Genomic DNA, 15,322 nt, shown 5'->3' on the forward strand with positions numbered 1-15,322 from the left:
AACAGTTTCCCCTGAAGGGCATACATTTATTTTACAGTCAAAGAAAGCAGTATTCGATTCCAAACATGACACAGAACAAAGAATAAAAGAATCACGCTCAGATGTAAACATTTGAGTCATTTGATTTCCTTTTCCCTTTTCCACATTTCAAGTATGAAGTTAAAAAACAATAAAAAAAAAGAGATGAAAAAATAAATCCCTTATCAATAATATCTACTGTTTCATTAATTTCTGATCTCTTATGTTCCAGACCTGGCCCTTTATTCGTACCGAATTATATTAAATGTATCACCAGCAGCGTGCAAGTGAATACCGCTGTCTTTACTGTGCATAATGTAACCTGGATTAGGAACCTATGCAATTCCAAACTATAGAACTCAACACTCAACACAAGTCAACACTGAGAACCTGTGCAAGAACACCAACCAATTACACACAGTCTAATATAACAGGCCAAGCATATGTCACCAACTGCAGGAAAAAGCACTACCAAACAGATTAAACACTTCTTGAAATCCACCACCCTTCACGCTCTTCCATAGTAGTTTCACAAACACGAAGAAGCTGGATTCGTGAATGCCTTTGCAACAGCACTTCTCAGTCACGTACCGCAGATTTAGCTTTCTATGGATCAATGCGTGAGCACGGAAATCTAGAAACCGCTTTATAGGTACTCCGTGAAAGCTGCTGAGCACAAGGTGTGATAAGAGGAAAAGGCTGAGAGAGTCCAATCCAGGGTTAAAATCCTCCATTCGTCTAGCCACAATACATCCATACACAAAGGCAAAAGGTAGGCACTAGAACTCAGATTTGAACTTAAACTGCTTTATATTGCAAACTCTGTCATCAACAACAGCTCATTCAGTGGTTTTCAATGTCCTGCCATCATTTGTTCCAATTAAGTTACTTAAAATTTAGCCTTAAGAGAACTAATAATTTGCTTAATTAAATTTTTTGGGGGGTTTCCAAAAATAATAAAAGTGCCTCATATGATTTTATATTTCCCCAATGGTTTAAAATAATCAAACTCCTATTAGCCAAATTATTACTTCAGTTAAGGGTTCGATTAAGTAATTGAGAGCTTAGCCGATATAAAACCAAACAGTACAGTGTGTCCCCAAGACCAGGGCTGAAAACTGCAGGTTTAATTTGTGCAACCTGAAGCAGACTGTACTGTCATTCGAAGGTACCGGCACGTCAGTTGTATCTCTATTCTACTTTTTATAACACTCTGTAAGTGACTTTGGCCTGGATCATATCAAAATTTCAACCCCATTGCAAATGAAAAGCAATACTTGATGGTTTGCAAGTGTGTGCTAGGTCAAAGGAGAAACCGCTGTTAAACAAAGAGTTGCCACAAGTATTGGCAATGCAATTTTGCAACTAAGAGTGGCTCAATATTTTGATTTGGTCTGGGGCCTCTGTCACAGCCTTAAAATCGAATCTGCAGGTTGAAGTAATTATACCAAACCCTCGTTATATCACTGGTGTTGGGAATGATCAGTTAATATTGATTAATTTGGGGATCCTGATATACAAGCTAAGGCAATTCATATGATACTCATAGGCTTACATAAACATTTTCAGCTTCACAATATTGATTAGATAGAAAGCATGTCCATTCCTATCTGACTGTTTGGACATATCTGTGCTCTCTAGGTTCTCTCTTCAGTCAGTGCCTTCTGTTGTGATATGTAGCAGTAGTCTATGAATTTGGCACATCAGAAGCAAGACCAACGTCAGAGGTTTAAAACTTGAACACTTCAAACTTGAAAAACAGCGGTCTCCAATCTGGGCAACTGGTTGGTGTGAACAGGGTCCTTCCTACACATAAGGCCTAGGTAAGATGACACATTACGAGCCCACAGGCAACAGGGAACGGCCGCAGGAGATAGCCGCCCCCTGCTAGGCTGCTGACCCGCAAATGTCAAATCAAGTGAATAACATGACTGAATAAAATCAATGACTTTAATGCTCGTTAAGGCAATTGACCTGCCTTTGCATCATGGTGACCTGCTTTCATGCACCTTGTTTGGTTTTCTTTAAATGTTGTAATCAATGGAGATTACCTTACAAGAGAGGATCTACGACCCTGGCTGCAGAATCCCTAAACCTACACAACACCCTTTGTGATGTTTTAAAAGCCAGGAATCATTTAGAACAAGGTTTTAAACTAGCAGTAAAGAAAAACAATAACATTCAATACTGTGTGCTTCAAGATGGTTTTTATGGCTCCCATCTTCACAGTCCAAAGGGAAAACTCAACACGCCAAGATTCGGATTTATACACTAATCGCCAAGAACGTTTCTATAAGGCGTTCTGAAGAAAACCTAAACCAAATCAGTACCGAAAAGGAGCGACTCATTTCCAGCTTTGTTCTCTGCTTAGACTTTCCCCCATTTGAACAATGTTTTCCAGAAAACAAATAGCCTTTGAAAAAGTTTCTTACTGCTGATTGCCAAGACGGGACACAAGAAAAGCATCACACAAGATCCCACATATCACCATTTGATCTCTCATCTGTGAGGAGTCCCCCTCACCCCTCCAATAAGCAGTAGTTTTCTCACAACAAACACAAATTGAGACAGACTCAAGTGTAAGAGAATACAAAACAATCTGAACAATGAGAGAAATACGAAACGACAAGATATGAACAATTCATTAAGATGCACACGTTCAAAAGCAATTTATTTGTGACACTGTAGAGCAAGCTGTTCAAATCCTTGTTGAGAGACAGATGGTTTGGATGAGATGTTTATGGCCCTGTTTGGTAAGTTATAGGTGTTGTACATACAGGTATTTGAAAATCCTCTTTCCTTATTCGAGATAAGAGATCGATTTACAAAAAACTGCAAGGAATCCTACAGCTCTGGAAAAAGTTAAGAAACCACTCCAAGTTCAGAAATCAATGTTAAGTGGTCTCTTATTTTTTTCCAGAGCTGTATGTAGGATGTCTTTTATGTGGGAGGTTTTCAGGTTTGTTTGCAGAAACAAATGGAATAAAGCCAGTGGAAAGAGACATATTACCTTATAGAAATCATTACATTACATTATTCTAACTGCAACGATTTACGCATGATTTACGATTTTGTTTTTATTTTTTGATTGTATTGTTGCAGCTTGACAAATTACACTAGTCTCTCGAGAAAGTTTACAAGTTTACTGCTCGCTGCAGCGGGAGTGTAAAATATAGTTTAGAACTTCAAGGCTCTCTCCGGAGAATCATGTACATTTTGTTTGTTTCTTGGTATTACTTAAGTGGAACCTCGCTTTCTATTGTGCCAAAACTTGATCACCTGTCCTTCACAAATTCCCCCTCAGAAACATGATTTTGTTCAACGGCTGCAGTGTCTTTTTTCAGAAATCCTTCACAATAACCAAGATTAACGGGTAAGGAGAGAGGTCGGGTTTTGGGTGTAATTTAAATTACAATCTATCTGCCGTAATCGGAAACAAACTAAGCAAACAAAACAAAACCATGAAGGCATTTTTACATGTCAGTGCAGTTACACGGAGACGACACACATGCAGCGTCGATGGCTACAGCAGGGTAGCTTGTGCGCTGGTGGCAATGAATGCCCAACGTCACCTGTCTCTTGCTAGGACCCCAGGCTCAGCTCCTTGATGCGCTCGGCCAGTTCCAGGCAGTGCAGGATGCGTCTGCGTTCAGCCTGCAGCTGCTCCGGGGGGACCAATCCCAGGAGTTTTTGCCCGAAGAAGTCGAGGTCCTGCATGAAGAGTCCAACTGGTTCCCTGGGAGCGTCGGGCAGGCGGTCCATGGTGCCGGAGTCGAAGCGGAAGTTGATGTTCTTTATCCGGCCCAGACCCGGGCCCCGCTCTTCAATCCAGGTCAGAGGACTGCAAAATAAACAAAAATGACTTAAATTAATCCCCAAACCCCAACAACCCAGCACACATTTCAGTATAAACCGAGTCAGGGTGAACAAGCACCCCCATTCTGAACGGAACAATTCGAATCTCTTATTTTTCCTTTTCCTCTCGGGAAAAGGAAAAGGTCAACCCAGGGCATCGTGACATCTTGGGCAGGAAGAGGAGAGAAGCACACACTGTCAAAATCACACTGTGCCGTTTTCTGCACTGGCAGCCCACAGCTCAATTCTTACAGCTGCTGGAACTGCTAATAAGCTGTTCCTGCAGGCGTCGGAGAAGCCACAGGGGTTCCTGGTATTTGGGAGAACTGAGGACATCGCAGCTGACTTCTATTTCCCACCCCGTTTGAACTCCAGTTGCAACACAACTGCTAGGAACTCCGGGGTATAGACTTTTATTCCAACCACGCTCCCAGTAACAGAATTTGATCATTTAACAGGATTAACGGCATGAATTAGATACTACTATACAGGCTCCTTACTATGTTACAGATGTGCATACCTCACAACAATCTGTAAAAGCACCAACTGTAAAAGACCTTTAAATGCAGTTATATTCCTTTAATTGACCAAATTGACTGGGTTTATTAAGTAACCGAGAGCTCCAGTTGAATCAAATCCCAGAAGACACTGCAGCCCCACCAGGAACTAGGTATGAGATCCCCGCTATAGGATAAAACCTGCACTGCGTTGTGTGGAGGCTTTTAAATGAAGCAGAACACTTTGTATCAGTTCGGAAATACACAATATGCATGTTTATATGAAGAAAGTTCCTGATATGTGCTTCTTAGTGCTCCAGCGCTTTTTATGTTTTTTTTTTTTTTAAATAAAATGTTAAAATGTATTAAAATGTGTAAATCCTATAAGAAAACTGTTATAATCAATTAATTTTGTTTTCTGTAAATGAACACTCTTTGCTAGCAATCCAAATCCAAGGTTACCTCTTTTCTTTCGTCTGGAAGTGTGCGGTGAGCTTCATGTATTTGTTTTCTTTCTCTTCCTCCATTGTCGCAGAGGTGACAGTCAGCTCTCCAAACAGGTCCACGAGCCAGGTCAGCCGAGCGATCCCGCTGAAAGCCGCAAATCCCGACCCAGCCTGAGAAGGCCCTCCTGCAGACAGTCATAAAGAAAACCAACACGCCAGGCGAAGTTCAGATTCTTTGTGTCCGATATAAAAAGAACACAGAATAACTTACACAGGTATTTTTTATCTCACTCCCCTTCAACTGAGTTATTCTGTTGAGTTCTGTGAAAAAAGCGTGCTGCTGGTTTTTGGATTGATATTTTTGTAGGCCCCAGGTATCTTTCAGAGGCCACAATGTATAAAGGAAACAGCATGTATTGATATAGCCATTCTCCACCCACTCTTTAAACCAGTAGAATACAGGTTGAAGCCTTGTTTACACTGCAGGGTAAATAGTACATCCAGTTCAAGTGCAGTAAAATGCTGTTTCTTTATTATTAACCACATTCACAGTGGTTTTAAGGTTGTAAATGAACTAATTCAAACTGTTTGGTAAGAATTTAAATCTTGAAAATCTTTAATCGGACCCATTAAAAAATATATATATTTTATCAACTGAAACAATAATATGTTAGGTAGACAAATACATTTGTTAATTTACTTCTATACTATCAAGCTAACAGAGTCCACATGCTGATGCTGTTGTATTTTATGCTAACAAAGATTTAACCTCGCCTACTCAAGTTAGCAAAACACATCTGCCGAAGTATGACGATCAGACAGTTTAGCCCAGCTTTTGCAAGTCTTAAAACGGGACTGATACATGTATAATCCTACCACTTTACATCATCATGTTAAGAGCAAACAAATAATTCTGTTTACAATGTACATTTTAAGGCAGTATGGCATAATACAACTTAATAAACATACAAACTCCACTCCTAAAAACAAAAACAAATACCACAACAAAGAAAAAGGAGCCATCTATGTTTTCTTTTTAAACAAATAAGTTTCAAATAAGTGACTGACAGGTACCCATGCAGACTGGCAAAGTTTGGTTTAGTTCTAATAGAAAGAGGTCAGGAAGAGTTTTGTAGTGAGAGAGGAAAGGGAGAAGATCACTGAGTCTACTCTTGTATTATGTCACACTTATATCAAAATAAGAGGGTTTCAGGTTATCCAGACACTCTTAAGCGACAGGAATGTGGACACAATTAGGAACGAGAGCTGCGACAATATTCTGAAAAAGTAATACATTCTTGTGATGAAAAGTTCAACGTTGTCTAAATGTCTAAGTTGACATTTTTCTAGAATTGTGCAGACAGTATACAGAAAACGAACAAGACCTTTATTATTCTTAGATCCTGAGGTGTGAAACTGACAAAGGCACAATTATATCAAAATCCTCAACAGAGGTTGAAATTTAGTAATAATTGGTGAACATTCCCTTACAATGATTCAGGACGCACTCTTGTGTAGACATAGGGTTCTCACACTATGGAGTTAAGATAGCATTTTGCAACCCTGGAGTCCTGGACTATATCCATGGAGTTGGATCAAGCTGCGTTCAGTAGGGTGTTTGCAATAAACTGGGGCCACAAATACAATGGTCAAAGTGTGGCTTTTCAAAACCTCACTGAAGAAAAATCCTTAATTGCCTATCTGACATGCTAACCATTGACTTCTAATAGCGGATGAAAGTACAATGATATACACTTGACAATAAAAACTGTATAACTAAACACAAACTGTAGAATGCCTCTGTAAAATCAAAAGGGAGGAAGACATGGTGGTTAACCCCCCACACATAAAAACCTCAGGCTTACAAGTGCAATACTAATGAGCCCAAATGAGTTTTACTGGTATTAATTCTCAAACATATGCCATTAGAACTAAAGAAGAAGAAAAATCCCCTTCATCTTGTTACATTAATAATTCCTTACCAGTAATCAATTTAACTTCTGACAAGCTTGTTTTGTTGCCCAATCTATGTTAAAAGAATGAATGAAGCGTTAAGTTCAGCAGGCCAAGTGCCAGGAGATCATTTTAACTGGCCACTAAACCCTGGTGGCAACATTACAACTCATAGGTTACACTTCAGAGTTACTAACAGGTCAATTAGAAAGCAAACATTCAGTGTTCATTAAACCAGTTCATTAAACCAGTCTCTCCCCAGACTCTCCTGTTTAATTTGAATTCTGACACGCCTCCTCTGCCGGGACCCCAACACAGCTGAGCTTCAAAGTTATGCAGTCTTGTTTCAATTAGATCCAGTTTTCCTCCACATCAAACCTTGATCACTGAACTACTGGGCTTGGCTTCACTGCAATTAAAACACCAGGGTACGTATCTCTCCTTCCACCCACAGGAGATAGTACAGCACTTTCTGTAGACCAAAGACCAAATTCTTAACTAATAAAGTCCCTAAAGGTATACATAAATGTCAGGATAATTATAATCAAACAATAATTGTACATAGATGAACTTATGTTCTTAAATCTATCTTCCCTGAAACACTGACAAATTATCACCACAGATTGTATTCCTAAATTTGTTTTGTTTTCATTCTATAACTTGATTTTTAAAAAGTATTTTTTGGCTCAATACAGATTTGCGATGGTTGTTGCCATGTGTTAGGGGCTAAGTGTATCAAATGAGCACACATGGTCAACTCTGCTAATCAAGCCTTTCCACATTTTTGAGATCTCACAAATTGCTCCTCTGTGACTTTTCATTCTGTCCAGGGTCTACGTAATTTATTATATGATTTCACTTCTGCTTCATTTCTTAATCCTTCTCACTTAATGAGAATAATAAATCTACAATTTCTAGCTCCATTTACAGTCACACATCTCTCACTCACATTCTTGATTGACCTCTTTTGGTTGTAAAGGTGTACAGGGACCTAGTGGAGCCAAAATAGTGTCTCTGTCCATATTGGAAGTAATCTGTGTTCAGACAACAATATCTTTTAATAATATGGAAAGAAGTTTATGCGTTTATCATTTGTACAAGAATTAATTACATTTCTTTGTGCAGTTTTGTATGTTCAGTGTAGTATGTTTTTGTTTATGTGTACTGTAGAGTGCCAACTGACACACAAAGCCAACATTATAGATTGCAAACGTCTGAACAGCTGGGGGGAGCAAAGCAAATCAGTGGCACACAGCGCTCCAAGAATAAACAGGTGTCTTCACACCTAGCCGTGAGGAACATACTCAGATAGATTGAGTTTCTGCTAACTAAGGCGAATAATCTAAACAACAATCCCTGCCGAGAAGTGTATGTACACACAGTAAGAAACAAGGAACAAAATAAGGGGGGACGTGTATGTTTCTCAATCTAACAATACGAGTTTAACGTTTAGATTGAGACGATTCCACATGAACAGCACTGCAAAACCGATGTTGTGACATCAGCACTGGGTTTGGAAAGTGAATATCAATACAGTAGTTCTCACAGAAGACGATTTAAGGACTTCAGTCAGGGCAGTGGGGATAGCATGTCAACTCTTTCCAAAGGTGCCGTGGATATATTGTATGACCACTGGCAGTGAAGATCTCAGGTTGACTTCTAGATGGAAAGTTGGTTCCTTGCATTTCAAATCAATATTCAGTCAACGCAGGCTCAGAGTTACGCTGCAAATGACAAAGCAATGGGTAGTGATGCTACTGTGATGAAAGTAACATAGCTTGTAAGCCCTGCGGCGTTGCAGTGTACCATTCAAAACAACCACAAAATGTCTCAGTGTCCAATAGTCCATCAGAACAATTAATCACAGCAGTGCATTTAGATAATAATGGTCTTCATACATTCAATTTATAACTTTTTTGAAATGCGTTTTTCTGGATTTTTTTGTTGTTATTCTGTCTCTCACTGTTAAAATACACCTACCATTAAAATGATAGACTGATAATTTCTTTGTCAGTGGGCAAACGTACAAAATCAGCAGGGGATCAAATACTTTTTTCCCTCACTGTATCTCTGGGAAAGCACATTTGTATGCATTGACTCTGAAATGACCTACAACTGAACAGATTTGGCTCCATCAGTAATGAGCCGACCGTATGCTGACTGAACATGATTACTTTGAAAATGTCCTGCGAGAGAATTAACCAATAATTGAAGACGTGCAGAGTCTCTCACATTCGGCTCAAGTGCCGTGACTTATTGAAGGCTGAGGTTGAACAGATTTTCTCTTTGAAACCAACACTAATGTTATAGTTAAGAAAACACATCTACAGAGCTCAGAAATTTGCTTTTACATTTATGTTATTTTACATAATATATGGGATGTCCTTCAAATATTTTGTAATTAGCCTATGTTGTGAATTTAGGTTTTCTATACAAGATTTTTTGGGGGAATTATTAATACTAATAATTTGATTAGAAGTATCCCTTATTTTCCCATAAAAGATCAACATATTGTTGCCCCCATTTTAAATCATGCTACAAATGTTAACCATGACTCACCATGTTGGCCACACAGGCTTGTGAATCTCTTTAAACAGATTTGTTAATCAGGTGTTTTATAGTTCTTGAACAAAGCTGTATTTCACCTAGAAGACGACCACACACAAGATTAAACTTTGCAGCCGTGACATGGAACAGGGAAGCTATAGATCAAAGCATGGAAAGATCTTGGGGAGGTCTTTATCAATATAGGCTGATGGTGATGTGATGTGGTATATATAAACAACTTGGTCATTTCTGGGTCTGCAGTAAGTTGCCATTTCAAACAGACTGTGAAAGTAAGTGGAGGGACGTGCGAGATCCGAATGATCAACAAAATGGCCAGGCTCTGACCTGTGAAGTGCAGGCTCCCCTCTAGAAGAGTCTTCCCCGACACATCCTTCTTCAGCTGCCTGAAGTCTGGGGTCAGCAACTCAATGTGCTCTTCATGCAGGACCTTTCCTGGGCACCAGACAGGAGAGAAGTGCATCATTAAAAGCAATGGCACTGAAAATATTTTACTAAACACCAGGCCCTGTCCATGTTGTTTTGAAGGCCAGTAGCTCATCTTTGTTGTTCTCCTGTGATTAGTTCACCTTCCAAATGCTGGTAATTTTATAATGACATGGCAACTGCTATACAAGAGAAGAGTCAACATTTCAAACAATACTTTACAGTGTTAACTCTGCCATTCACTTTGTTTGACAATTGTTTTGTGTAAATATGCCACTACAATTTTCTTTTCAGCAGTATACTGAATTCAAATTTTTTGGAAATTTCTCTCCTCCGTGTCTAAATGGTTTATTTATTTAAATGTTCATTTACTTTATTTTAGATCATGTAAACTGTTTAAAGGTCTATATTTAATTTATTGTATTATTTATGTATTATTTTATTTTGCTGCACATTTGTTGTATGTTTACCACTCTGTAAAGCACTCTGTGGCTACCCTGCGCAGGGCGCTATACAAATAAAAATTGACTGATTGATTGAACTGTGTTAGTTATAGCCTTCAAGTACAAATACAGCTCTCTAAAATACTATGTGTTGCTTTGACTGTTTCAGAAACAAAGCTGTACTTTTTCTGTTTACACCTTATTTACACAATATATACGTTTAAGTCCAATGCAGATTCCTTCAGGATGTCAGTCTGCATTCTGTAAGAGAAATACCCCCAAAGCCACTGTCTGTTTGTGATCTTTCTTTTGTCCTTGAATAAACACGAAACGCTAGGTTGGAGAAAGACATTTCCCTGGCATCTTCGAGACACATCGATTTAGTCAAGTTAAGGGAACACATGTGAAATTCCAAGCACTTGTCATTGACCAATATCAAACAGCTGGCAGGACATAAGTCTAAAGTCTTATTTTCAGTCCTGGATGTGGAAGTACAATAGTTGTCTTATCATCTGAACTGGCTTTAAAAAAGTGATACTATAATATTTGCAGGTTCAATTTATAGTGGCTTATTAGTTGTTTATTATCAATTTATAATGGTTTATTAATTGTTCTAATATTATGTTTTAGGCGTAAACACAGTGTGTGTGAAAAATACTAACAACGCTATGGATTTGATATGCATGTGGAATATAGTAAATTGCTGTTCTTTTCATGCCTGTATTTTGTCATATCCTACAAATTTGTTGCACCTTCCCCAAGACATTCAGTTTTCCCTGGGGACTGAATAGTACGATTTTAAAATTAAGAATAATTGGAAAAGAAAAGTCAAGGAATGGGATTTCTCACCCATCCCCAATCTCAGAAAAACTCACCCTTTTCATCAGATAGATTCCAGAGCTGTCTGGCCGAGGCAATAGACAAGGCCATGGGATATTCCACACACACATGCTTTCCGGCCTCGAGGAAATTTCTGTGCACGGCACGAAAGAGAAGAGGCAAATAATATTATTTCAAACAAATGCCACACCACATTTACTTCACTTTCACAAGGATGCGATATAGAAGAATCTTAAGGGAAGGCACTATAGTTGAAACCTTGAGTATTTGTTTAGTACTTTTAGTTTAGTACTCAAAATAAGAAAATGACTTGGGACAACAATACAATCATAGAATAGTTAATTTTTGAGTGTGTTTTAGGTCTGGACACCACTATGCTTCATGACTGGAGTGGTTTGTGAGATTCTTGCAGCATGGACTTTTACAAGGAGACAAAATTTAGTCAACCTACAATTGAACTTTTGGAATGGCTAATAAACATAGACTTCAGAAATTGAACAACAAAAACCATCAGATCCTGACGATGTGAAAATACAGTTTCTTAAATTACATTTGCTAATGTTCAGCTCACATGCGAGTTGCACTCAGTTAAAGTGTAGATGGGAACTAGTGTTTAAATGACCACAAATCATAACAAAAGATGTTGTGAATAAGATCAGTGCCTTGTAGCTACATGTTGATATGCAATTACTTTTATAAAAGATAATTCTGCGATTACCTCAGGTCACTTCTAAACTGCACTGGAATAAAGGAAATAAATACTTGGATTCAACCTCCTAGTCTAGGGATACGCCATACCAGACTTCACAATCCATTCTGATTCATGATTTTGCCACAACCACCTCATTAACGATTCTTCTAATGGAAATGCTCAGCAGTAATTGTAAAGGACCAAGTGGTTGCAGCAAAGAACTACACAGAGTCCAAGTGAAATACTAAATGTGTTACATTGCTGCCATCTATTGGTGAAAAAGTATCTTGTGTAGTGTGGACTTAGCTTGTTGGCTCAAGTCGGATAAATATAGTAGCCTCTGAATAGATTAATTCCCTATTTTTGGTTACGAATTAATCAAAATGTTAAAACAAAATGTAGGAGTATCAATATTGTATGCATTGTTTTAATAGCATATCTGTAAATATATATATATATCAACAAACAAACATTGACTGGAACAGTGTATATCACTTGATCGGGCAGAGCAAGAAAGTGTCTGAACATACCTGATATGCTCCTCATGGGACAGGTTTTCTGTACATATAATGGCTGCATGAATGTCCTCTCTGTTCAGGGCCTCATCTAGAGAAATCTGCTTAACATCCTGTTGGTTTTCCAGCGTCCTCCTAGACAGTACAAAACAACACACTGTATGCAAGAGGAACAAAGTCTCTAGTGTCATGCACGGGTATAATCCGAGGCCATCTAATTACTTTCACATGACCAGAGCTAAACCAATAAAACAAAAAATTGTGTTTTGTGTTGCCAAACCCAAATTTGTCTGACATAATATACCTATTTTAAGGTTTAAAGAGTACACAATTGTTTTTTCCTGTCCTCATGGCACGTTGTTTAGTGCAGCATGCAATAAACCAATGTGACAAAGGGAGACATTTTTGTTTTGTTCAATTTTTTTTTTTTTTTTTTTTTATTAGCAGCAGCTACCCATGGTCAAAACTTTTTTCTATATATATATATATATATATATATATATATATATATATATATATATATATTTAAAGAACACACAAAAACACGCACTGTACATCGACCATATCAGAGAATTGGACAGTTAAGAAATAACCAACAAGAGGTCAGGAATCAAAATAATCTGACAGCACGTGACATATTGGAGAATGTCCTTATTTATTTTATTTGCAGGGAACCGGCAGCCCACCTGGATACAAATCCTTTGATATTCATCTTCTCAGTGGCAGTGGATGGCAGAGGAGAGAGGAGGTCCCTGATCCTCACTCTGCCTGCAGTTCCAATACCCACAACCACTATGCCAAACATATTTGCCTGTGGGGTAAAAACAGATGTTTTTGTAATAACACACAGCACCCATTCCCTAGTGGTTTTGCATTTGGACAATACAAGTTTGAAGTTAAAGAACGCCTCTGAGAAATCAATATATTTAAGGATAACTTTAGTAAGAGTAAACAAAATCCAATCTTTCATTGGATTTGAAGGGAATCTGTGTGGGGTGGTTTCAATGTTCAATTCAATTCAATTATCAATTTCCCTTATACAACCCAGCGTGGTGTAGTCCACTATTATTATTTAGGACACTGGGTCGGGCGTCACACAAACAAGGCCAGGGACAATTTAAACCTTGAAATAATGGTCTAAATGTGTAGAGAAGATGGACGTCATAGTATTGTTTTCTTATTCGTTTCCAAAGTAGAACTAATATGTTCTACATTTTTCTTTCATATTTGTATACATTTAAACATTTTAAACAACAACCAGTTATGCCATGACAACCCTTTTGTAATGACGTCCACTTTCGCTGGGGAAGCGTCGCAAGAAGGTGTTTGTGATGCCATCGGTATATCGTTCTACTCGCATCGCACCTATGAAGAAGATTGGGAATTAAATGCTCATATTGGACTCACTTCAACAGCGGACAGACCTTGCTGGATTTACTGTTTCTAATTATACGCCATGAAGCTCAAGTTCACTTTCCTCAGGTACCTGTGGGATCTAATGTGCTGTTGCACAAAAGTCCAGGTGGTGGAAGAACAATTCGACACAGGCATTGATGCTGCTCTGCTGGACCCGGACATTGATCTGCTGGACACTCTGGGTCTCTGCAGATTAGAGATCATGCCCAGTCTGGACCAACCGACGGGCAGAGAGAAGAGGAGCCCATAGGAGTCCATCCACTGTCTGCAGTGTGAGTAACGCTGCCAGTAGAACAACAATAGACATCTCTACTGTTTAGGGTTTATTATTTGAGATGTATCGCTGTTGATTTAAAGTGACTTTAGATTACACAAGTGGGTCCTAATTTAGAATATTTTATTTGAGTTCGCACACCATGTGCCTGGAAAGTATTGTTCTTGCTATATATAAACTACACTCACCTAAAGGATTATTAGGAACACCTGTTCAATTTCTCATTAATGCAATTATCTAACCAAACAATCACATGGCAGTTGCTTCAATGCATTTAGGGGTGTGGTCCTGGTCAAGACAATCTCCTGAACTCCAAACTGAATGTCTGAATGGGAAAGAAAGGTGATTTAAGCAATTTTGAGCGTGGCATGGTTGTTGGTGCCAGACGGGCCGGTCTGAGTATTTCACAATCTGCTCAGTTACTGGGATTTTCACGCACAACCATTTCTAGGGTTTACAAAGAATGGTGTGAAAAGGGAAAAACATCCAGTATGCGGCAGTCCTGTGGGCGAAAATGCCTTGTTGATGCTAGAGGTCAGAGGAGAATGGGCCGACTGATTCAAGCTGATAGAAGAGCAACTTTGACTGAAATAACCACTCTTTACAACCGAGGTATGCAGCAAAGCATTTGTGAAGCCACAACACGTACAACCTTGAGGCGGATGGGCTACAACAGCAGAAGACCCCACCGGGTACCACTCATCTCCACTACAAATAGGAAAAAGAGGCTACAATTTGCACAAGCTCACCAAAATTGGACAGTTGAAGACTGGAAAAATGTTGCCTGGTCTGATGAGTCTCGATTTCTGTTGAGACATTCAGATGGTAGAGTCAGAATTTGGCGTAAACAGAATGAGAACATGGATCCATCATGCCTTGTTACCACTGTGCAGCTGGTGGTGGTGGTGTAATGGTGTGGGGGATGTTTTCTTGGCACACTTTAGGCCCCTTAGTGCCAATTGGGCATCGTTTAAATGCCACGGCCTACCTGAGCATTGTTTCTGACCATGTCCATCCCTTTATGACCACCATGTACCCATCCTCTGATGGCTACTTCCAGCAGGATAATGCACTATGTCACAAAGGTCGAATCATTTCAAATTGGTTTCTTGAACATGACAATGAGTTCACTGTACTAAACTGGCCCCCACAGTCACCAGATCTCAACCCAATAGAGCATCTTTGGGATGTGGTGGAACGGGAGCTTCGTGCCCTGGATGTGCATCCCACAAATCTCCATCAACTGCAAGATGCTATCCTATCAATATGGGCCAACATTTCAAAAGAATGCTTTCAGCACCTTGTTGAATCAATGCCACGTAGAATTAAGGCAGTTCTGAAGGCGAAAGGGGGTCAAACACAGTATTAGTATGGTGTTCCTAA

General features: G+C 39.0%; 1 protein-coding gene across 1 annotated transcript in view; it reads right to left on the bottom strand.

Annotated features, from left to right (window-relative positions):
• blvra (biliverdin reductase A) overlaps positions 1–15,322 on the bottom strand; it is a 21,499-nt gene continuing 6,177 nt past the window's right edge. Inside the window, exons 2-7 of the mRNA XM_066723371.1 lie at positions 12,936–13,060; positions 12,265–12,384; positions 11,079–11,176; positions 9,662–9,769; positions 4,833–5,001; positions 1–3,859 (exon numbers count right to left, since the gene is read on the bottom strand). Of these exons, the coding sequence (XP_066579468.1) occupies positions 3,601–3,859; positions 4,833–5,001; positions 9,662–9,769; positions 11,079–11,176; positions 12,265–12,384; positions 12,936–13,060 (879 nt within the window). The 3' untranslated portion in view covers positions 1–3,600. The remainder of the gene's footprint in view (positions 3,860–4,832; positions 5,002–9,661; positions 9,770–11,078; positions 11,177–12,264; positions 12,385–12,935; positions 13,061–15,322) is intronic.

This window comes from Amia ocellicauda, chromosome 2 (genome assembly GCF_036373705.1).
Source record: "Amia ocellicauda isolate fAmiCal2 chromosome 2, fAmiCal2.hap1, whole genome shotgun sequence".
Classification (NCBI taxonomy): Eukaryota; Metazoa; Chordata; class Actinopteri; order Amiiformes; family Amiidae; genus Amia; species Amia ocellicauda.